This window comes from Amblyomma maculatum, chromosome 10 (genome assembly GCF_055883805.1).
Source record: "Amblyomma maculatum isolate TAMU_Amacu chromosome 10, ASM5588380v1, whole genome shotgun sequence".
In the NCBI taxonomy this organism is placed as follows: Eukaryota; Metazoa; Arthropoda; class Arachnida; order Ixodida; family Ixodidae; genus Amblyomma; species Amblyomma maculatum.
The window spans coordinates 42,473,071-42,497,908 of record NC_139353.1 but is presented as its reverse complement, the minus strand read 5'-3'; the positions used below and the strand labels follow the sequence as shown (position 1 = coordinate 42,497,908).

General features: G+C 43.0%; 1 protein-coding gene across 2 annotated transcripts; it reads left to right on the top strand.

Moving 5' to 3' along the window:
- The first annotated feature begins 548 nt into the window (after positions 1-548).
- On the top strand, positions 549-19,408 carry Nprl2 (Nitrogen permease regulator-like 2). Of its 2 annotated transcripts, XM_084582607.1 has the most exons (11): positions 549-699; positions 970-1,061; positions 1,406-1,574; positions 1,654-1,762; positions 3,292-3,428; positions 5,120-5,140; positions 9,466-9,563; positions 9,671-9,801; positions 15,360-15,477; positions 16,716-16,873; positions 19,260-19,408. In XM_084582607.1, exons 1-11 carry the CDS (start codon positions 610-612, stop codon positions 19,325-19,327), a joined length of 1,191 nt encoding a protein of 396 aa, XP_084438733.1. In that variant the 5' UTR covers positions 549-609; the 3' UTR covers positions 19,328-19,408. The 2 variants fall into 2 exon arrangements, with proteins under 2 accessions (XP_084438733.1, XP_084438734.1); XM_084582608.1 differs by lacking the exon at positions 5,120-5,140.
- The last annotated feature ends 5,430 nt before the right edge of the window (positions 19,409-24,838 follow it).

Genomic DNA, 24,838 nt, shown 5'->3' with positions numbered 1-24,838 from the left:
TCGTTCGCCAAGTGGGCAGGAGTGGGCATGATAGACGGCCAGCAGTCCACGCCGAGGTCCTGGTTTAAACTAACATCCTCGTCGCCAAAGAGACAGGAACGCAGCAATTGACTGTTCTTCTCGCTGCGCGCGTGCAACACTTCGCCTTTACCGCACAACTCACAACACAAAATAGCTCATGCAATAATTAACACCGCCGCAACAAAATTAACACCTTTAAAGCTATGACGAGCAAATATCACACAGATGAAACGCTACTCGGCTGAACACTTGCAGAGCGCCATTTTAAACGGAAGCGCGCATCCATTGACGTCATCATGCGCGGGTCACGTGAGTGTGACGTATTTCCGTGCGTGGCAGCAGGAGAAACGTGTGTGGTGTCGGCTGCTGCCACGGGCGTGTCTCTAGCCTCGGCCAATATATGTAAAGCCATCATTACATTTTTTATAGCAATAGAAAACGTAGACAGCTAAGAATGAATTACAACTTAGTATTTTATAATTTGATAACAAATCTGTTTAACGCATGTAGCGTGTGACCGCCGAATTATATTCTAGGCACTATAGCCAAACGCAAGTTAAATAAGCAGTCCAATCCAAGTAAGCAAGCATGGCTCTCAACACGGTTCGCGATAGCTTGATAAAATGCATATTTTTCTGCGAATTTCATCCAACAGCTGGTCCAAAGATAATGTACCAGGTACGTGCTTAACTTTTTAACACCCTAGCACTCACTTTAAGGCATCAGTGATTGCTGGCAGCTGAAATTACTGCCGCGATCTCATCTAAATTGTGTTATCGCACAGTTTCGCTTTTTATTTTTGCCGTTTAAAGTCGCGAATCAGTAGATTATTGCCTCGTGTACGCTCGTTGATGTGTATGTTGCAAGGTACAAAATACAAAAACCATGCTACATTCTTCACGGTTGAGGGAAAAGTGTATACAACGCATTTTTGGCTGCAAATTGCAGGTTCCTGTTAACTACATCAGCGAAGAAACATTCAGCGCCATCAGCGTCTACCTTATTCCGAAGCCCGAACTTCAGCACAAGCTGATCACGGTGTAAGTGCAATATTTCCTTGGTCATGCGGTTTTTATGAAAAAATGTCAGCTGATCATCTAGGATCGCGTGGAGAGGTTACTGCATGTCGTTAACATGCTGTGAGTTTTAGTGGCAGTATATATGTAACACATTTGTGCATTTGCCCCATCTTATACTCAAACAAACACACTAATCATGACAGTTTATTTATTTCTCCACCTTGACAAATAATAAGTTGGTTAGAGTTTAAGTCATTGCAGCCAAGTACGACTACACCTCTTAATTTGTTTTCTTTTTCTAGCAGTGTCGAAGCTTTGCCGTTCTTTTCCATGCAGTGAGGTTTTTATTTTTCCATTGTTTCCAGGAACATGTGTGAAATGAAGGTAATCGGCTACCCTGTGGGAATCGACAGCGCGGAGTATGACCGAAATAGACTTATGTTCAACCTCTGTTTTGTCTGCGATGCCAAAATGCGTACCATCCAGTATGAGCCCATTGTACGGAAACTGGCAAACTATCTCACAACCCTTGAGGCAAGTTGAGCTGGTACCATTGACAAGTTGATTGCTCAAAAAGTCTATATATTGTGACTGTATATTTTCTCCTGTTTAGCAAGAGACGAATTTCATCCGTGATGAATCAAAGAAGTGCCATTTGCCAGAGATCATGCAGAAGATCCTGCATGACTTGAACATCAAGAGGAATTGTTCGATTCCTATAAGTATGTTCTCATGCATAAGTATGTTCTCATGCACATTATTAAATGAAGCCAAAAGAGACATTTTCTTGATGAGTTGATCAGAACATTTAAAGCTGATTGCAGGGGTTATTTGGTAGTATAGTGGAAAGTGTTGTGCTATTTGTTAGGTATATAATATATCAGGTCTTTCAGGCTAATACTTTGAAAAAAATCTAAATGTATGGAGTTCAGTAGAAAAAAAAAATTTGAGCCAGAAGACTGCAAAGCTGGCACACACTGCTTGTGTCAGGCCTGCTGGCCTTTAAATTATTTGTCATTGTATCGTGTTGTTCTGTTCTGTGACTTGCTTTGCACAGCATTTTGGGCAGGAGTGGGGTATGTGCTGGTATCGGAGCTTCAACACCTTCCGTATGCTCTCATTTTGGTTCAAGGGTTTCTGGATTACTGTGCTCAGCTCTGACCCACTGCAACTAGCTCTAGCTGCTCTCCTCGCCCTGTCCCCTTCCCCGCCAACTAGACATGACAGCAAAATGGAAACACAACCCTAGTGCCAAGACCAAATAACCTCTCGACGAAATACTGCCACAACACGCCGGCACCACACAAGACACCCCACTCACACTGTTCCTCGCATCCATGGGTCTCAGCCTTTCGCTCGTGGTCATCAGTACAGGGGAATGAGTGCAAAATTCATTACATTAAGTCTTTCATCACAGTGGCAAGCTTGCCCTTCTCTTCTCTTTCTTTCCTGTCCATATCCATCGTCACTTCGCTAAGATCTTCAGCCTTTGATCGAGACAGTCATTCAGTGACCCCAGGTAATGCTACGGGCTAGACAAAAATGAAGCTGGCAGTGGCGTGGGACAGAGTGCTCACGCTGGGACCGCTAGCCATCAGATCATTTGTCACCGTATCATGTCACCCTTTTGTTCGGCTTGCCAGCGTATTTTCAGAAACAAACTCTCGGCTGCGGCGGACATAATTTGCTGCCAAGACGCCTCTCACTCTGTCGCTAATTAACTAACATTCATTAATTAGCTTTCCATTTAACCAATCGGGTGGTTGGTGCCAATGGGGAGGTCAAAGCCCTGGACAAAATGGTGCCATATCAGCTGTAGAAATAAAAAAAAAAACTCATTTTCTTAGGCCCTGTAGTACAAGGAAATCCGGTGCACTTTCTGCACAAAATCACTATTGAATTATTAGATGTGCAGGAGGCTTTGTGGAAACTGCACGTCCAGTGGTGTGCAGTAGCGACTATGGCACCTAATGAATCATTTTTCCAGATTGCCATGCCACAAGGTATACTGCAGTGAAACATTCAAATTATACTGGCTGGCACTACAGATCCATCATCTTCAGTGTTTATATGCTGGGGCCATTACACTGACAAAGTTGTACATTAGGACATGAGTAATCTGAACCTGCTTCATAATTACCCTGTCTTTTGCGCATTGTGTAGCAAGATTTGATCATTGCATGAGAAGACTGCAGTCTTGCTATGTCGCATTCCCCACTGTGATGCGCTCTTGTCCTGAATGGTTTTGCAGATGAGTCAACCACAATATACCTTAAGGTGACAACAGTGCATGAAGCGCCTCGTATGGTGTCAGACCATGATGTGCCAATCTTCACGGCCAGCCGCCCTGCATGCACACCGTCTCAGTGGGATCTCACTACGCAGCAAGTAAAGAAAAATTTCTTCAGTGTATCGGTCGCTTATGGCCTGCCTTATTATTAGTTGTGGTCTGATATTTGTGGAAAGGCAGTGGTCTCGGGTTCGATCCCCAGACCAGGACGAATTTTTCTTTAACTACAAAGTTTCTGAGAAAGCTGTATAGCTTTTCTTTGTAACTGCATGGCTGCGCATAGGCGGATGTCAATGAGTAATTGCTCCCTTATTATTATTAGTTATGGTAGCTTGTACAGAAGGGTAGTTATTGCCCATTGTGTCTAGCCTTTTGGTAACAAGTGCTGTCATATGAGCTGTCCGTTTTTTGGAGGCCCCCAGCTAACATACTCCTCACTGAGCCGCAAGAATTTCGGATGAGCTTGTTCGGAGACTCCTCAAAGAGATGTTTTTGTGAAAACCGCATTGATTCTACATATTTCTTAGGAACAGTTCTGCTGCAAAGCTAGAAATGCTGAAGAACAAAAAAAAACTTGGGTATAAGTTGGCACTGAAGTCTTGAAAAAATTGTCAAAGTGCTGCCAATTGAATGCGGGTACAAGGTCATCCACTTGCAGTTCGAACAAGGCTCCAAGTTGTCTGCATTCTGCAGTGCACCTCTCAAGGACACCTGAGGAACTACTTATTGCATAAGCAGGATGAGAGCTGTAGGTGGGTTCTCTGACTTTGTCATCTGCTTTGGCGCTGGCTACAGCTGCTCAGGCCAACAAGGGAAGCATAAGGATACGAAGTAGCAGACAACAGAGCCAGAGCACCCACCTACAACTCTCACCGTGCCCGTGCATTAGTTTCTCAAGCGTTCAGGAACTGTGCTTTACGCGCTTTGTGGAGCACCAGTTGCATGGAGCTGTGTGTTCAAGCTAGAAGTGGATGACTCTCTGCATCGATGGTGGTGCAGCTGCTGAAACAGCAGCATATGTGGCCTTGCGAGGCCGCTTCCGAAATTGGATCTGCCCAAGTTGCTCTACTATCAAACTTGATAATTTCTGCCACTGGTCAAGATGTGTGTGGCATGCTAGAACCAGACATGGTGCTTAGCATATAGTTTTTGTGTGTTTTGTGCAGTACACTGCAGCGACTGTAATATAAACAAAAAGTAAACGGTGATAAACATTACAAAAATGGTGCTATTCATGCGCAAAATTTTTGTTGCCCAGCTAATTGCATATACCATGTTTAAAATAATAAAGCAGATGTGTGTATAGTTGCCAGAGGTGGCAAGTGCTTTGCATGAAACATGTTGACCGCATCCAACTTTAAATATTTAAGGCCACCTTTTTTTCTCCAGTTCTCATCATAAAGTGCAGTTTAGGCTAAAGTAAATGGGTGGCATTTCCTATCTCGAAATCTTTTGCCTCGCAGTCAGTATAAATTTAGGGAGCATTGTAAGAAGGCATCTCGAAGATAAGTGTTTGGTCTCATGCTGGCAGTGCTAAAGACTTTGCAGTACTGTTCTCACGCCTGGTGATGTTATGAAGCGTCTCTTGTGACTGTGTAGCGTACTGCTACTGTGAAGTCTGCCTTTTGTGTTTTTTGTTTGTTTTTTTTTTTCAGCGTCAGCTTTTACACTTGCTGATGTGTATGGCCTGGTTGCTGCTTATTAATGCTGAATTGTTGTATGCTCTTTCCTTCCCTCGCTGTTTTTCTTGTTTATTTTTTTATTCCTTTTGCCTATAATGGATCACCAGTGGGATATCACAGCAATGCAGGTAAGGCTCAGCTGCATGTCGTATCTGGCTTCCCATTTCATTGCATTATCTAACAATCCACACAGTGCACTAACAGCTATTGACCTTTCCCTTGTGCTTCTGTTGCCACGAGCACTAATCTCTCTCTACATATATTCTGAAGTGACACTGAGGATAACTCCAACCAATTTCTGTTTTTAGTAAAAATCAATTCTGTAGCTCTTCATGGCTCACTTGACTTTCATCTGGCAGCAATTTACGTCAGAGTAAATTTAACTTTTTTGCTGTTTTGAAGCCAATAGCAGTATAGCCAGCCTCCGAGATCCATGGCTAAAAAGCTGCACCAACATATGCAGTTTGTTTGCGAATGCCGCCAATGATGGTGTGGTGTTTTTATGGGGCTCACCCCGGCCCTCTTCGCAGTAGCTCCGAGAAGAAGGAGACCACGAGGGGAAGGATGAAAGCTCTTCTAGAAAGAGAGGGGTGGGTGTTCACCATAGAAAAAGCGATTGTGTTCGCTGCATCGTGCGGGCGAGGGAAATGCCGAATCCCCAACATGGCAACAGCTGTATTTCATTTCTTGCCCTTCCTGGCTTATCAAGGCTCTATTTTTCAATTAAAGTAGCCTTCCTGTCAGTGTACTGTGGTAATGTATCCATAAAGGGCATCTTTAATTTTACCTCAGTGTCCCCCCAACCTGGACCGGAACTTGTACATGCTTTGTGTGCTCTATAAATACAGCGCTTTTCTTGCTTTTGGGGGCATTTTTGACGTGCACTGTGTGCTGAGAGTGAGGACTGTGGAATCTGCTGTGCTGTCTGTGCACCTGTGCATTGTTTTTGTGCGTGTCAGCAAACTACAACTTTGCAACTTTATGATAGACACATATCGTTTAACTCAGCAGCCAAGACCTTGCCGTAGCCCTAACATGCTTATCGAACTTTTGTTGCGAGTTTAATATATATTAGGCTTGGCCCTGGCTGAACTGTCAGCATTAACACCGAGTAATAGGCAGAATGTCATGGTCATGGATGCCACTCACTCTTATGCATGGTATTGCACAATATACAAGTTGCATTAAAACATTCAGTGTCTCGCTTCTATGCACTCTCCACAGAATGCTCACTGATATTAATTTGGCATGAAAGTTTGAAGCCAGTCTTCACTTATAATTTTCCACGTATGTATAAGAAGTGTTCGAGCTAAAGCTTTCAAAAATTTCTAAAAATATGGAGTTCAAAACGGCAAGAAAATATTTTCAGGAACAAACTTCAGGAGCTAATTTACTTAAAAGGTAAACTTTTGCAATAAAAATGTGTTTGAACAAATTCACAGTTGTGGCAGACATAATTTGCTGTTGGAAGTGTTATAATTATACAAATAATTACAACCTGCCAGCGCAAGGAAATGCGACACTTATTTTTCTCACAAAACAGAGGCAGTGCATGAGACGTGCTTGAAGTCCTGTCAAAACTACACATTCACTGCTGATGCATTAAAGGGTGCCATTTTTTTGCACTTTATTATGCTCCATCACCATAAAATATAATGACCACGCAGTTGGTAATAACTATCATTATCCTTGCTCCAAGAGGCAAAGCAAAACAGTGTTCTTAACTATAGCACATGCAGTTGAAATTTTGTGCCGTAGTCACGACGACACGTCATCAGTTGACAGGCCATCTTCACTGAGCATTCTGCGTTTAAGCTCTTAGTTTCGATTTTGTGCGGAAAAAAGTGCCAGGTTTCTTTGCACTGCAGCTTTAAAAAATGAGTCTTTCCATTGATACTAACCATACATTTTAGGAATTTTTGGAAGTTTTCAGTGGAACACTCAGTGCTGATAACATTCACTGCCTGTCAGAATCGTGTACACTTAAAGGGACAGAACACTGTCCAAAATATGTCATGAGATTATGGTGGAGATGAAAATACCTTGCCTCATATAGTACAAATCGAGCACTGCAATATCAAAAAAAAGAGGCTTTACAATTTTAATTTGCCATTCAAAATCACATAAAAACAACTGAGGCACTATCTAGCGGAGAAACCCTATTACTTTTGGTGCAGTACCCCACGTGACTACATATCAGCAAAATATAGCTGATTTTCGCAAGTGCACACTGTTCTTTTTTTTTTTCTAGGAGTGATTGTCATAATTCACTATATTTTGCGCTCTCTCCACTGCGTCCTTAAATAAAAACCACCCCTCCTTTCGCACCACAAGAGGCACGCTTTCAGGTTTTGCCACTAGATGGTGCCATAGTGTTTAGAATTTCGTGAATGAAGCGATGATAGTACCCAGTAAAACCGTTGACAAGGCGTACGTTATTGTGCCGCAACAATCTTAAGTGTGAAACTGAAAAGGACGTTACTCTAAGCAAAAAAATGTCGAATTACTGCCTGGCGAGTGAAATTTATATTTGTTTTCGGTAAATATTTTTTGTCGACCACCAGTCATCGTGGTTGCTACTCATGGTTTCCAGCATCGGACTACAAAAAACGGTGCATGCACTGATCGAAAAGTTCTCGGTAAAAGTTTTCTACAGCATTTCTACCAAAACCGTTATGGAATCGAACATTTTAGACATAAATCTTCCCATTGCGCTGAAAAAAATTTGAGATCTAAATTCTAGTGTTCTGTCCCTCTAAGTATGTTTCTGGTTGATCCTAAAGGGTGTACAGCCAGTCAGCTTGAAAAAATATGGTAGTTCGACATGACAACACACGAAAAAACTGCAAAACAGTGCGACATTGTTTGTGATTGTGCGCATACATGCATCAAAAAGTGATAGGTAGCAGATAAACAACCAAGCACAACACCAAGTGCAAAAAATTTTGGGGACACTTCTTTAAGGGCAGTATGTGACACTGTTAATGACTCCTGTCTGCAGCTTCTCTTGCAGGCCAACATTCATGTACCTGCACATCATTAATCCATTAATTGGTGCTTCTACTATTTCACGCATGCTCATTAGCATACAGTTATAAGCTACCACTGTGTGTAAAAGACCACACAATATAAATATAAAGCCCTGCTTTAACCATGCCACATGAACGTACCTGCCTCTATGGCTTATAGGGGTAGTCTGTCCGAGTAAGGATCCAAGGGTCCCAGGTTCGATTCCTATCTTACCCTCCTTAAAGAGCACCTACCAACTTGGCCATGTAACGGTCTCGTGATGTCATGCAATTGGCCGACCGAAAGAGTTAGTGCCTGGCCAAGTTGCCTGTCAAAGACACACTTGTGATTTTTCATGGACAACGCTGATGCTGGATTTTCTGCATAATGGAAGCCTTAACACTGTCATGTTACTACATGGCATCAAAAGTCCTTGATGTTGTGCGATCTCTTTTTGTATTGGGGCATGATGTCATGTTGCACCGACCTTTCTGTAAAGTTTGCTTTCCAGCATTAGAAACAGTGTGGCTGGCCCACTGGAGGTGTTCCTCGTCGCAAGACGAAGGCTCGTGTTGTTTTTACAGTGGCAGTGATACAAGTTGTTTGATATTAGTGGTTTCTTTTAAGTTGTTGGATGCTTTTTTTGTGTGGAGAAAAGCTGAGGGAAGGCTGTTCCATGCAGCTTGCTAACCAATTCTCTGACAGTTATGTGCAATGGAAATCTGCTAGAACTGCTTATTGAGCAAATATCTGGCTTAATCAGCTGTAGGAATGGAGTTGCTGGAGGAGCAAGTGCTCCAAGAACACGACAAGGATAGGAAGGAGGGTGCACTTGTATTTTTTGTGGGGTGCATGAGTGGCATATGGTACCACTGCAATTACGCAGAGGTAGGCATCAATATGTCTGGTCTGGTGGTGACCTTCTAACAAGTTGCCGGGACATGAGCACGAACTATCTTTCATAGTGCTACTTGGTTTGCAGATAACTCTAGATATTTCGAACTGCCTAGTCTTACTGTGAGCAAGCTGCGCAACTTCAGTTTCTAACAGCGGAATGTTTCAGTAGTTGTTGAGCGAAAACCTTCCATAGTTTTTTTTAAATATTGAGGTAGTTGTACCATATTATTTAGTTATATGGCCAATGTCAAGCTCTGCTACTCTCTTTCACTCATCGCATATAACCATCAAAGGAGTTATTTTGCGTATAGCTTAATTCCTTTGATGGTTATATGACAACCCTCAAAGGAGTTAAGCTATACTCCTTTGATGGTTGTCATATAACCATAAACACTTACTAAGTGACATACGGCCTCGTCACTTAGTACTTTTACCGAGAGAGCAGAAGGAAACTTCAAGTCATGCTCAATCACATGCTGTTCATATTTTTTGTACTGCTTTGCATTTGTGCAGTAAGAGCCAAAGAGCATGCCCGTGGTTGTTTCAGATACTGCCATATATTGATGGCTTTAGACACGTGGCCAAGATTGCAATTGAAGCCGATGTTGAAGTCAGCCTGGTCAAAGAGTGCATCAGAAACATGCTGTGAGTGTTAATTTTGCAGTTTTATTTTCTTTTTGTCTTGGTCCTGTTGAATACTATTAGTGAGTGTTTATACAGTCATGTTACTGTTGCCTTTTGCATCATTACAGGTACTATGGCATAGTGCAACTGATTCCCCTGTTCCTGTACTCTGCTGTCTATGCAACAACACCAGAGATCAGGACACTGGCTACCGATACGGTTGTTCAAAAGGAGTGCATCTCCTATGTTGCTAGACAAGGTGATGACGACACTGCTTGTGCATTTTGTTCAAGAAGCTCTAGTCTTTGCTCAGTTTTACAGGATGAGCAGCAGCTGTTTGTGGCCAAAACAGGCAGAACACCATCCTTTCACGTTATTGTTAACTACCACCTCCATCCATTTGTGAGCAGTCCAAAAATGGTGGTGATGGCACCGCGTAGCCGTTTTCACAACACACTTTCTTTAAATGGTAAATAGTGATACCACATTAATCTCTTTCCTTTGTAGATCTGGAAGGCAGACAGTGCCTTAATCTTGATCTTTGATGTCCCTAGAACTTACCTTGATGACTTTGCCGGATACATTTCATTCCGAACTCTGCCAGAAAATGGCATTTGAGTGTGAGCAGCTAATTTCAAGAGTGACTGAGCATTAGCATATTTGAGCTCTACCATGAGTGCAAGTGTAAAAACAAGGCTGCGTACGCATCGCAGAGACAAATCAGCTGAACAATAAAACATGCAGCAGCTGAGTGGTGTCAAGAATGCGCAATTAACAAGCTTATTCTCTCTTCTCTCACAATCCTCAGCTAGAGGAGCAGAAACCTTCTTCAGCCTGTTGTGACCTAGCTGCATGGCTAGAATTCCATGAGGTGTGGTCTATTATGCCATGTGTCATAGCGTCGGTACTTTTGAGCGCTTCTGCGGTGCCTGGTTTCTATTTTTTAAAAATTCAGCACTTTCTTTTTTTACATTTTTATTTTGGGATGCGTTTTTTTTTTTTTTTTTTTTTTTTTTGATGATTTAATGTAGTAATCGTACGTGGTCAGAGATCACATATGGAAAATTACAATTGGTCTTACGGAGCACTCTGCAGAGAAGAAAAAAAGTCCAGGAAATCTAGGTACTGCACCATCGCAGTCTAATCACAACTCAATATCCGAGTCCAAATCATCCATTGAAACAGCTTTCGCCATTAAAGTCTATTCGAGCATTTTTGTTAGCACGAACAGTTTATTTACCGGCAAATAATGCGCAAGATGGTAGTACTCGGAGCTCGGCCTGTAGAAAGAATTGTCATTTGAAAAGCAATGCGAGTGAGCTGACAGACAAAAATACGAGCGGAAGCTTGCCTTAGATTGATATACATATTAACGCAACTGTTTTGAAGGATCCAAAATCTGGCATCGGCGTAGTGAGCGATAATCAAGGGCATGATTTTGGCAGTTAGTAAGTTGGCAGGTGGCATGGCCAGGCTCCGATTGGCAGTCGAGTTGTGTGACGTCACGAGACATGACTTGGCTGAGCTAGCAAAAGCTGCAAGCTTGGGCACTCCATTTGAATGGTAGGCGAGATGGGAATCGATCCCTCTGGGACCCTTAAATCCCAAGTAAGATGCACTAACCCTAGGTCACACAAGCACATTCATACAGCTTAGTTAAAGTGGGGCTTTATATTTGTGTTGAGTAACCTTTTACATAATGTGGAGGCTCACAACTGTATGTTAATGAGCATGTGTGCGATAATGGAACACAGATCAAGGGGTTAGTGATTAGGCAAGTAGTGAAGTTCCACAAGAGAACAAAGATCCACAATAGTATCCGCAGGTGGGAGCCATTATCACTGTCGCATCATACATTTGAAGGCATAAGTGACTTCCCAATTTTGTGATGTTGCGATGTCGCTGGGTTGAGTGGGATGGTGAGACACCATATGGTCTGCATGCTAGTGGCAGCAATAGAACTGCTACTCACTTGTCGTGGTATGCAGAGGCTGAACATGATTAAGGTCCCTGGTTTCTCGATTTTTTTTTCAGAATTGTGTGTTAGCTTGTTTTTAGGAGCAGTTGTTGCGGGTATCAGTAGGACTAAAAGTAAAAGTAGAAAAATAACTAGAAACTTTAGTTGCATGAATTAATGGAGAGGAGTTGAGAGCTCAGAAGAATTTTAAAATAATTCTAATGTAATTTCAGACTTCTCCACCCTACGATAAAAAATGCAGATGGATCAGTGTTTTAAGCGACACTTCAGATATGTGTGGCACAACTGAGCTAAGCCAATCTTTATACGGTAATGCACGCAACATCTCTGGCAGTAGCAGCTGCTTGTTAGCATTTATAGCTGTCCACTCCTACACTTCTTTGCCGTTCTTTGCTTTTCCTACTCCACTGCTTCTCATTCTCGACAACCTGCACTGCCTTTTCATATCAGTAGCTACCTTCTCCAATGCATTTGCACATGCTGCGTGCTTTGGCCTAAGGACATTAAAAAGCTGGCTTCTCCTAATGCTGAAAAGCATTGTGGCAAAGGGTGCTTCAACTACCACGGTGAATTTTGAATTATTATGTCAGATGTCTCCCGCGGAATTTCACGGGTTCTGAGTTTGTGTAAATTTCTGCTGCAGAAAGTTATTAACCTTAAGCATACTTTTTATGATGCCTTTGCACGGTCTCAAACCTGTATACCATGCAACTGCAGTCATGTAACTGCAGTCGTGTAACTACTACAAGTGGGTTAAGATAATAAACAGTGCTTTTTTGGTAGGCAGGGATGAGGAGGTTGAATTTACCGCTGGACTAACCCCATCAGTAGTTAATAGCAACTCAACACTTTGCAGAGGTGTATAGGCTAGCAGTGTGATTAAGCTAAATTGCATAGCTGACTTCTTATCCAACATTGCCACCGTCGCATCATGCCTCTGACTTTCTCACTTAGTTAATTTTTAACTTTGGCCGAGTGTAACTTATACTGAACAGCCGATCTGCTATGCCTTGCATGTCATGGGCAATATTTGATTAAATCTAAATTTGATGTACTTTCACTGTTTTTGTTTTATGGTAAAAATCATGAAAGCCCAATCTTAATTTGTCTAGCACCCAAAGGCAAGCACAGTTTGCAAGCCATGCTGAGACACATGATGCGGTGATGAAAACTTTAGCTGAGATACCTTTGCTAAGGTATAAATTTTAGAATGTGTCACATTACTTAAAGCTGCTGCCACCCAACTGCTGGTAGTAGTACCGCTACAATGAAGTGAAGCGCAATTGGCAAATTACATGGTCTTTGACACAGGCAGAAAAGTTGACTATGGGAGCGGCCAGCGTGGGTTGCATACAACCCTATTATACTCCAATACTATTAAGCATGGCCAAGAGATAGTTAGTCGGGTTAATGGACAGAAAAGACTGAGGATAGTGTAGCCACAGCTGGTGCCGGACAAGGTTTTAATAGGAGAGTGGTAGGAGAGATCTTTGTCCTGCAAGGGGCATTTTTGCTGATGACTATGCTCTTGTGGCTGTGCTATCTCGGCTCACATTTGGATGCATGTTGATTGGAACTTGGTGCTGGCAAAGCTAATGGTGGTGAGGACACAGTTTCGAAGGAAATCTTTTGATTCTGCTGCCACGCTGGCTGTGTTTTTGCAACTGCAAAAATGACTGTCCGACCAGGAGACAAAGAGCCAGTTATCAGCTCTTGGCAAGCAAAAAAGGTCGGCTAGGACACCCAAGAACATCTCAGCATTCTCAGTGGTCCTTTAAGACAAGGTGTTACTCGTACATTAAGTTCACCGAGTATCAAAATCTGGGCCTAATGTCATGTCAGGATTTGATGGAATTTCATTCCAGTGCAAGGCATGCACAATGACAGGCGTGATGTTCACTCTGGAGAGGTTGCAATACTGGCCCACCTTTCATGTTAAAGACGGTGCTGCTTGAAATTGTGTGCACACTGCTCGTCATGTAGTTTAAATGTTTTGGTCTTGCCAAGTATGGACTCGCAACCCGAAATATGGTATGCTGCCCACATTTTTTACATTAATGTTTTCCCACTGCACCAGCTCAGCAGTGATGGAGTCAAAGGAATTGAGAGGTGGCAGTAGCCGTCTGTTTTTAAAATGACAAGCCATCTAAAAAACATTGGCAAGCACTTCATTCTGGCCATGACAAGCAGGATGTTTCATGATAATGCAGTCAGTACATATCGGGCTGCTTCACTGGTAGGCAAGTATGTGAAGCACTTATTGCTGCATTTTGTTAGCAATGCCACAGGGGTACCAACCATGCCCCCTCTCTTGCTAGGGATGCTGTGGTGCCATCAATGTGTAAGGTCATGTTTTATGCCCAATTCAAGCAGCCCCACATGAATGGTTTAGTTTGGTTTGTAGGGTTTAATTAACATACCAGGCAAAATCAACTCAGGCTAAAAGAGATGCTAATGGAGGGCTCCATAAATTTCGACCAGTTCTTTAATGTGCGCTGACATCGCACAGCACGAGCACCTTGCTTTTTGCCTCCAATGAAAGGCAGCTGCCGTGACTGAGATTCAATCCTGCATACCTAGGTGCAGTAGTCAAGTGCCCTAACCACTGCACACTGCGGTGAGCTCCCGCATGAATGTGCAATGCTGAAACATCTGGGAGCTTGTATTTGGTGCCCTGCATAAGACCTTTGTTCTCTTTATACTCACAGCAACTGGCGCACACTTTGTAATGAACTTGCTTTGCGTAAGCTAAGAAAACAGTTGGCCTCTAATCTGTTTTCCTTCGATGCTTCCTACATATAGCATGGTTGCAGCATTATGCTAACTATTTAATTAGTTGAAATAGTGGGCAGTACGCCCAAACCAACTAGTGATCATGGATCTATACCACAAAGCTGAAACATGGAGGCTAATGAAAAGGCTTGAATCCAAGTGGGCAGCATAGCGACCATTGGAAAAGAAAACAGTAGATGTAATGTTAACAGACAGGAAGGAAGTAAGGAAACGTTGATTTCCCTGCACATCCCCTTCAATGTTCTAGAGACTTTTCTACCCTCACTCCCTCCTTAAACCGTAATATTGTTTTTACTTTGCATAGCCCGAGTCGCTTCGGGACGGTAAATCCCACAAACTAAACCAGATCTCCAAAAATAGCCTTTTCTCTTCTACTCGCACTCCCTCCTTAAACCGTAATATTTTTTTTATTTTGCACAGATCTCCAAAAATGATGGAAGTGAAAAGCAAGGCGCCCATGTGCTGTGCAATGTCAGGTCACGTTAAAGAGCCCCAGGTGGTCAAAATTTGCGGAGCCCTCCACCAACGGCGTCTCTCATAGCCCGAGTCGCTTCGGGACGGTAAATCCTACAAACTAAACCAGATCTCCAAAAATAGCCTTTTCTCTTCTACCCTCACACCCTCCTTAACCTCCCCCCATTTCAACTAGAAAACCCATCAAGTAATATGGCATCTTACTGAAATAAAAAAATGGAAATGAGTGGAATATGTAATGCAGAGAAGAGAATTCTTTTTTTTCTCTCTCTCTCTTTTTCTCTGAGGTAGGTGGATTATAAGGAAAGGCAGCAGAGGACAGCATAGAGTCAGGTGGGGAAGTGTTGTATTGTGTCATGTCCTGTGGCACATAGGCAGCCGAGGCCATCATGCCCCAAATGCAAGGGAAGTGAAATTGCAATGCCTGCAGGGATAGCTAGTGGTGGCCTCAGCTGGAGAGCAGAGATAATGGCCTGTGTCCTGCAGAGACATGAAAGGACAGATGGGGACAAAGCAGTAGACTGCACTGTGCATTGTGGTAGCAGTGCTCATCTTTTTCCCATTTGTTTCAGGTCGGCCAAGGCCAACGTTCAGGTCCATATTTGAAATGTACTGCAGTTTTCACCACAGCAACAGTGTCCGAGATGTCTGTGCCCGAACAAATCCTCATAGCCTTGGGATAGATGAAAGGTAATTAACCTAGAGCAGCCCCTTGCTCTGTGGTCTGCAGTCACTCTGCGTTTGTATTCTAGGCTGGCCAGAAGCAATGGCTACAGACTTGATGAAAGATCAGAAAAATTTTTATTTTCCTTTAATGCCTATTATTGAGCAGCGCACTTAGAATTTTTCCGTATTGTATTTTGCTTTTGCCAAATAGAATTTTTGTGCTGCACAGCTACGCAGCTGCCTTCTGCCAGGCTTTGTCAATAAAAATAGCAACACATTGCAGGGACCTTCAGCTGCTCTAAGCAGTATACATAGATATGCATGGCATCAATATGCAGTGTGCACGAACTATGTGTAACTTCTTTTTCTCACGATATCGAATGTTTTGAGCCTTCTGCCAATTTCAAGGTTTTAATTCAAAGTTCGTAGTAAGCGGACATATCCAATTAAAGCCAAAAGGAGACCGTCAGATGAAAGCTGCTTTCCAAGCAGTAAATCTCAGTCATATGCTTCTTTGGCCGTCACTGGCGGTGGTCTAGAACCCCATCTTCAAACCTTGACTAAATCATAATGACCCACTGACGAGGCTACCACGATGCATGCCCATGCAGAATGCTCGGTGCAAGTCACTATGCCTCTACACTGGCCGCCTAATTAAAGTACGCCTTTACACAGCTACTAGGATTTTGACTCACCATTTGTGCGGAAGTAGAGGCACTTAGACCTAAATATCTAGGTGGGAGCTAGCATTTTTCCCGAACGCCATTACTTAATGTCCAACTCGGGAGTCATTAGTCTGTGCGCCCTGCCGACTAGATGCCAGTATGATGCAAACTGTTGGTGGTCCACACGCTGCTTGCATATTTGGCAGCAGCACAGCAGGTAAAGATCTTATTGTGTAGACGATGCAATTGCCACTTCTCCAGGCAACCATTAAGGTGTATCTCATAACCCGGATGCTCTCTCCGAGTGGTGAACGGCCAATTCAATGCACATTTGTATTGTTTTGTTTTTGCAAAGCAAGGGGAGTATCATTAGAGCTGGGAGATGATCCCTGCACTGGCTGGAAGTTCATTTTTCAATTTCGGAGGAGTTAAGGGGTCTCCTCATTCGTTTTATCAGCGACATAATGCCATAGCTCTACTACGTTTTGACAGTGGTTCCATCTTTGTTCATAATAAGCGAGCACTTGTTGCAAGTGCAGCATGCATTTGGAACAACCAAGTGCTTACAATTAAATGAGTTTCATTCTTACTGACCAGGAAACTTGTACAGTATGGTGTAATGAAGGGTCTGCTTCGTCGTCTTCACAAGTATCCAATTGACCTGAAGCGGTCTGGAGACAACGCAACGAAGAGCAAGCCTGTTGCAAAGTACTTCGATGGAGCCCACAGCTACGACGATATATGTGCAAAGACAGGTGAGCAGGCCATGTTCTATGCACATTCATTTGAAAACAAGTTGTTCCATGCCTTTCTTGCTGATCAATACAACCTACTCTATGAAGAATGGGAGGAGGTGGTTTTAGAATAAGGCGTTTTGGTTTATTTTTATTTATCTTAGTGTTAAGTCAATATTTTTAATTCATTTATTCTTTCTTATTTTCCTGCTCCTGACTCACGAAGGATGAAACTTTCTCCATGCGGCCTGCGTAGCAATATCAGTTCAAGACCCCTGCCTGTAAGGCAAAATATACAAGGCAGTTAGAAACTGTGCTTGCAAGTTGTAGTTAAGCGATTATTGCTACAGTCTGACATTAGCGTGTGCACATGATGTTGCTGCTTGCATGGACCTACAGCATCTGTCCTTCAATGTCATAGTGACCACCTATTTCATTGGATTTTTTCGGCATCATATACGGCAGGGGTATCAAACTCGTAGTACTATGTAGGTCCCAGGAAAATTTCATCCCTCACAGGCCAGGAGCACGAAAATGAAAGAATACTAAGAAAATAAAATGAATCCTAAAAATTCATCCACCACTAAAATAAATAATCAAGACATCTAGTTCTAAGAACACCCCTTCCTAATCTTCATGGAAAAAAAAAAGGTGAGTGCTTCATTTTACCTAAAAGCTGGATAGGTGCCTCTTCACGGTGCCTGAGAGAGAGTTACTGAAAAGTGAAAGGGTATAATAGTTGATAAATACCTCACTCATCAGATGAAAGAAGGGGTGAGTTGTCTGGTGCCTTGTTCTTGATGGCAGCTAATTTCAACTTGATGGCAGTCCTTATTTCAGGCAGATTAAGTGGTCACTGCCCCTTTCATTTCCACTGAAAATGTGTACCGTCTGAGGATGGCACCTTTTAGGCGATTTTAGTTGAAAAACAAGGCTGTACTTTCTACCTTCGGAACAAGGACTGAAGTTTTTGGAGCCGGCAAGTCGCCGGCCACGTGTTTGAGACCCCCCCATATGCGGCATTGCATTTCTCATATGTTAAACTGAACGATTTGCAGCTAGTGTGTTGGACCAGTGTTGCCAATATTTTGCTTAGTTTTGCTGCAGTACCAAGTTCAAAGCAGAATAACAGGAGCGGAAGTGAGACAAGGTGCCCGATCTGTAGAAACGAAAATGTTGAAGCCGACATTCACCACTTGTTGTGGGACTGCCCAGTACTGAAACTGACACGAATCCAGCACCCGACGATAGCTGGCCTTTCAGCAACCAATCCTGCCTCATATATCGCTTGGACGCAGGGACCTCATCATTGCTCACTCCTGGACTTCATAAAATCAGCCAACCTTTTTCTATTCATTTAATCATTTATTCATCCTTCATCTCATACCCTACTGATGCCCTGAAGGAATAAATATAGTTTTAAAAAAAATAGGAGCGAGATTGCGCACCACTCTAAATACAAAATCAGTCTTAGAATGCTCACATTACCCTGCTACAGGGCATTGAAAGCATTGTTAAGACCTTTTAGATATCAAGAGTAGTATTTAATCTGTCCCCTGTCAGGATGCTAGTGGTCTCGTGCCGAGATTATAAAATAGATTTCTGTTTGGCCTGTGTACTGGATGTGTTTTGGAGCTCATTTTATAAAAGGATAGTAGGCCAACTAAAGATTTTTGCACTGCTTTGCCATTGTGAAGCACCTATGCTACAAGCACAACTTTGCAAGCACTTTTGAGTCTGCCCCTCAAAGCCTGTTAGCTATGAGCCTAGGTCATGCACTTCATGTTGCATGCAGGGTAGGACATGTAGGGGACAAACTTCAGATAAATAATTTGAATAAGGCACAAATAATATTGGTAGTCATGGCGACTGATCAGAGTTAAAATGTGAAAAAGAATTAGTGCAGTTTTCGAAGCTTTGCAAGCAGTACCAAGCAGCTTGGAAAATGTTCGAGGCCCCATCAACTTGGACCTATGTATGCACTGCAAAAGCAATGCAGTTTTTCAGGACCAGTACATTGTGCACCCAAGCAACTTCCCTGTGCTGCTACCTGTTTGCCTCACCAATTCAGTATGGATTGAGGTATCCATGCTTGACTACCACGACCAGTTGGTAATGAGCAGACAAAATGCATTTAAGCTACAGCGGTCAATTAATCAGTCTAACCATGCGCCATTATCTTTATCCTCATGTACCAGGTAGAAGGTCTATAGCGTTCATACTGCCACAAAATCTCAGTCTGATTTAGGTGTCCACTGAGAACTGGGACAGATACTGTGCCTTTACTTTCCTATTAACCAGTTTATAAAATGTCAGTGTCTACTGAAAAGTGAAGCAGATACAGTGCCTTCCTTTCTCCAAACACTTGCTGAAACAAAAGATTTGAATAATTTTAAATTTCTTACAGGAATGAGCTACAAAGAACTGGACGACATACTAGACAAGGACCCAAATGTGTGCGTGTGCTGGAAGTAAGACTCTCATGCATCGCAATGCTCCCACTAGCCTGTATGTATAAATGAATGAATGAATAAATAAAGCCCTTATTTGATTGAAGGGATGGCTATCGACCACTGTTTGGGTAATTATGGAGTTAGGAGGGATGGGAGTGTAGCTTCTCGCTTCTTTACGGTTCTTCAAGCTATTTCTCTTTGCTTGAAATGCTGCCGATCTGTGTGTTTTAAGTCGACCTCTCTCACGCTGCTCAAAGCAGGTCGCTCTCACTTCCATAGGTGGCAATGGCATGATGTATTGCGGTGCTTGATAGTATCTTATGTGCTAGGGTTGGCATGTCGTCGTGCGATATATGTGCAGTTTTATTTCTTCCTTGCGAATATGATGCACATTGCCATATAATTTGTTTTAGGCCTGCTGTACACTGTTCCCGACAGTGGGCGCATATGTTGCGTTTGAGTGTTTCCTGTCTGCCAAGAAACTACTTGTCAAGTATGTGTGGCGTGTAGGCTGCATTTGTTATTACTTTGTTGAGAAATCTCTCTTTTGGTCGAGTGAGCCCTTTGGTATTGTCATTTTACCGGCATTGGTGTTGCTTCATATAACCTAAGCCTGCTGTCGTGTTTTATTTTGGTGCGTACATAGTTCATCATTGCTCTGCCAGGGGAGCCTGTAGTGAGCATTGTTTGGTAGGGGTTTCAGTCTATAGGGTTGGGCACGGATTTGGGGTGTGGGGCATTTTACAGAGTGAGTCTATAGGGTTAGGCATGGATTTGGGGTGTGGGGCGTTGTACAGAGTCTATCACACTTGTCTAGAGTGCTCGAGCGGTGCTGTACGGAGGAAGTAAAGTGACATTATAAGGCAAGTACTTATTCTTACTGGTAATACTTGACTTCTAGCGCAGCCGCAAGACTATGCGAACTGCACAGGCATAAACATGTCGCCCCTGACAAAGCAGCTGCATTAATATTTCACTCAATTCGCTCTGAAGCACACTGCTCAAGCTCTACCTGTATAGACTCTCTGACTCTGTACCTGTCAGAAAGCTCAGCTGTGTTTCTCCCATCCATGCCAGTATATCCTGGTGTGCATATAATTTGAATTTCTTTTCCAACTTCCCGCATTTGCTTCAGCCTCTTTCTGATGTCGTTGGCCACTGCATCTTCTATAGTTGGTGCCGTCAGCTCTGCAATCGCTGCGTATGAGTCTGTTAAAATTCGATATCCATTGAAATTATCTGTCTTTTTTGTATTTAAAGGTGTTTTTCAAGAGGCAGTGCCAGAGAATTCAATTACTGGTTTGAGTGTGCTGGGAATTCCAACCCATGATTTTAAATACAAGAATGCACTTAATGCATAATTTTTTCTTTAAGAAAAAAAAAAAAAAAAACAGGCGGCACGTGTTGCACCTGTCATTTCACATTTACATGTGCACTGTGGATTGCTTCTCACAGCTAAACCGCTCAATCCCCGCAGCTGAAATTTTGCACAGAAGTGGCATTCGGTCGGCAGTATTTTTAACACCAATTTGTTTGGACTACTTACCTGATCACAAGAAGTCGGATGTTCGTATCGAATGCAGCAGTGGCGAAGCAAGATGAGCCGCCTGCCCAGTAATAACATCGGGGTCACCATCTTACGCTGTTTGAAGCAATGGAGCAACCTTCTGCCAAACAATTTCTGGCTCTCTTTTCCTGTGACAGAGTTGCTGGAAACAGCACAAAATTGCGCCACCAGTGCCATCGCTGGGACAGTGGCTTGTCTTGCTTCGCCACCACCACATATGATAGGAACATCCGAATTCTTGCGATATAGTAAGGCAAGTACCTGAAACAAATTTGGTATTAAGAAATCATCATCATCATCCTGACTATACCCACTGCAGTGCAAAGGCCTCTCCCATATTCCTCCAATTAACCCGGTCCTGTGCTAGCTGCATCCACTTGACCCCTGCGAACTTATTAACCTCATCCGCCCACCTAATTTTCTGCCGCCCCCTGCTACGCCTTCCTCCCCTTGGAATCCAGTTTGTTGCCCTAAGCGACCATCGGTTATCCTTTCTTCACACTATATGTCCTGCCCATGCCCATTTCTTCTTCTTGATTTCCACTAGAATGTCAGTGACGAGTTATTTCTCTGACCCACTCTGCACGTTTCTTATCTCTCAACGTTATCCCTACCATTTTTCTTTCCATAGCCCTCTGCATTGTTCTCAACTTAAGTAGAAACCTCTTAGCTTCCACATTTCAGCCCCATAGGTAAGCACAGGTAAGCTGCAACTGTATACTTTCCTCTTGAGCGATACTGGTAAGCTGCTAGTCATAATCTGGGAGTGCTTGCCAAATGCCTTCCATCCCAGTCTTACTCTCCTTGTTATTTCCCTTTCACAGTCCGAATCTGCGGTTACTACCTGTCCTAAATAGATATAGTCGCCTACTACTTCCAGCGCTTCGCTACCTAACGTAAACTGCTGTTCCTTCCCTAGGCTATTGAACAATACCTTAGTCTTCTGCATATTGATTTTCTAGCCTACCTTTTTACTTTTCCTGTCTAGTTCATCAATCGTTCTTTGCAATTCATCCCCCCAGTTACTTAGCAAGGCAATGTCATCAGCAAATCACTGATTACTGAGGTATTCTCCATCTACTCTTATCCCTAACTGCTCCCATCCTAAGTCTGAATACTTCTTCCAAGCAAGCTGCGAATAGTACTGGGGAGATTGTGTCTCCTTGCCTAACACCTTTCTTTATAGGATTCTGTTACTTTCTTTATGCAGAACTGTGGTTGCTGTGCACCCTATATATATATATATATATATATATATATATATATATATCTTCCAGCACTTTTACGTACGGCTCCTCTACATCCCGATTTCGCAATGCCTGTATGACTGCCGAGGTTTCTAGAGTTAAATGCTTTTTAGTAATCAATGAATGCTATGTATAAGGGCTGGTTATATTCCGAGCATTTTTCTATCACCTGGTTGATGGTATAGATACGATCGATAGTAATCCTTTCCGAAAACCTGCTTGATCTTTTGCTTGGTTGCAGTCTAATGTTGCCCAGATTCTATTTGCGATTACTTTGGTAAATACCTTATACGTAACAGATCTTAATTCATAAGGGATGCTAAGAACTTTAAAAATTAGAGACTAATCATCTTACTGTCCGTTACGTATAAGGTATTAAGAAATACTGCTGACCAAATGCCACTTTGCGAAATTTGAGCGTCAAGGATTCAGCGGTTTAGCTTGGAGAAGCATTCTATGGCACGCATGTAATTGTGCAATGTGCTGTATAAAAAAAACGTTCACAGAAAGCCAGGTAATTTAAATCTAAATAAGCTTTTTGAGATGAGGTTTCTGCAGTGCAATTGTACCAGTGTTTGCAGACATGAGAATTTAAAGAGTTTTGTTCACTAGTCGGGTATCTAGCTGCTACAAGCTTTGCAGCTAGCCATTAGTAATCATCATAGGCAAAATTTGAACTGCGCAGATTGGTTTGGTTTGTGGGATTTAACGTCCCAAAGCGACTCAGGCTATGAGAGACGCCGTAGTGGAGGACTCCGGAAATTTCGACCACCTGGGGTTCTTTAACGTGCACTAATATCGCACAGCACACGGGCGCCTTGCTTTTCGCCTCCAGCGAAAAGCGGCCGCCGAGGCCGGGATTCGATCCCGCGTCCTTGGGAGCAGTAGTTGCGCACCGTAACCACTGCGCCAGCACGGCATGGTTGAACTGCACAAAGAGTACAGAGATTGTATCTAGAAACTGGAAATATCCACTAGACACCCAAATGCAGTAGTAAATTGCTCGAGATTTCAATTACTATATATAGCAATTTGTATCGAAAAGCTCGTTTTAAGAATTGGTGGCTGGCTTCCTTGAACTATAGTGTGCACCAACTTGCCTGTTAGATCTCAACTGTCATTCTCGGGACCTACGAGCTAAACAGTCTTTCCATCTTTACCATTCAGTATATTTTATCCTAGTGTAAGCAGACATCACTTATATTGCCCCTCTAGCTTAAAAATCTTTCGCACAGCAAGTTCGCAGTCCGGTGGCCTGCGCCTTACCTTCACAAGCGGTATGAGCATAAATGTGGACAGTGTGTAGAAAAGTGGCAACAAAAAATTTACGTTTTGGCCCTTATCGTGTGAAAGCACATTTGAGAGCCCTGTTAAGGCTGGAATGCATGGCGTTTTTTTACAGTGCCAGGCTGGCGCCTTAACAGGACAATGCGATAGAAGTGCGTTTTGTATCAATCAAGCATGAAAGTAGACTAGCAGAAATGTACCAACAGTTGAATCAGAAGATGACAAATCTGGCTCCATGTGGAGGTCTATTAGAGGGCACATTCTCGATTTTCAGTCCTGGACCACTTGCTGACAGGAGTCATGCATTCAGTTTTTCTCGGGCAGCCTGGAAGCTTCACTCGCTAGTACAGCAACCGCCAAGTAGTGCCATGTGCTAGCAGCCATATGGCATTGACTCTGTACACATTCCAAGTGCAGCTAGAAGCAATATGAAAGGGAACACGAGAGCTTGTGGCCTCCACGCTTTCAAATGCGCTGTCACCGACAGGTGATAAGGATCAGTGGTAAAGACTCATCCGAAGTAAGCTTGGTGGGCTGCTCTTCTCGGGGATACCCTTTGTGCCACCCATCCAGTCGTGTTGGTAGCAGCGCTTTGCAAAATGCAAAGGCCACACGCTCCGTGTTCCCTCTCATATTGATTCTAGCTGTACATTTAGTGTTTCTGGAGATGACTGTGCATTAAACCATGACACGAACCTCATAGCTGTTTGGTAGGCATCTTATTAGGCAAATTAATAATAGGCAATAATAATAGACATGTTGCAAATTAGGCTCTAGGAAGAACTTGAGAGCAATGATAAGCAAACCCCCACCAAACCAAGTACTGTCAAAAGCTTCGCATTCAGGCATGACTTGCTCCATTCGAAAAAAGCATCGATTCATGCCTGTGTTGTATAACGCAGGTATCTGTGCAAGTTAGAATACTTTGCTAACAAGAATACAGAAACATCCTATTCTCTGCGTCCGTTTCTCTGCACTCTTGTTAGCTCTTTCGTCTAGTTAGTGCTACAGGCATGTCAGATGTACGTACATGCATCGTCGCTGCTAAAGCAGTAGCTTGCAAGCAGCCCCTAGCAATCGGGTAAGACCATAATCCCTTTCAGAAGTTCTGGACTGGAAAAATCAATATGCCCAGGATGCCTTAAGAGCAAGTGGGAAGTGAGGCGGGGTCCCTGCCACAGATTTTGTGCTCACTGCTTCAGCAACTTCAGCGGCCATCACCACAGTTGCTATGGCTACTGCAACGTAAACTGTGATGCCAGTGAACCACAACAGATGTGGATCAATGCATGGAGGATTATATATATCTGGTCCTATCAGCTCTCATTACACTTACGGCATTTCTTACATGAAAACAGCGTGCTAAGAACTGGACAGAGAGCACAAGACGTGCGCACGCACATATCTGACACATATCTTGGATAAAAAAAAA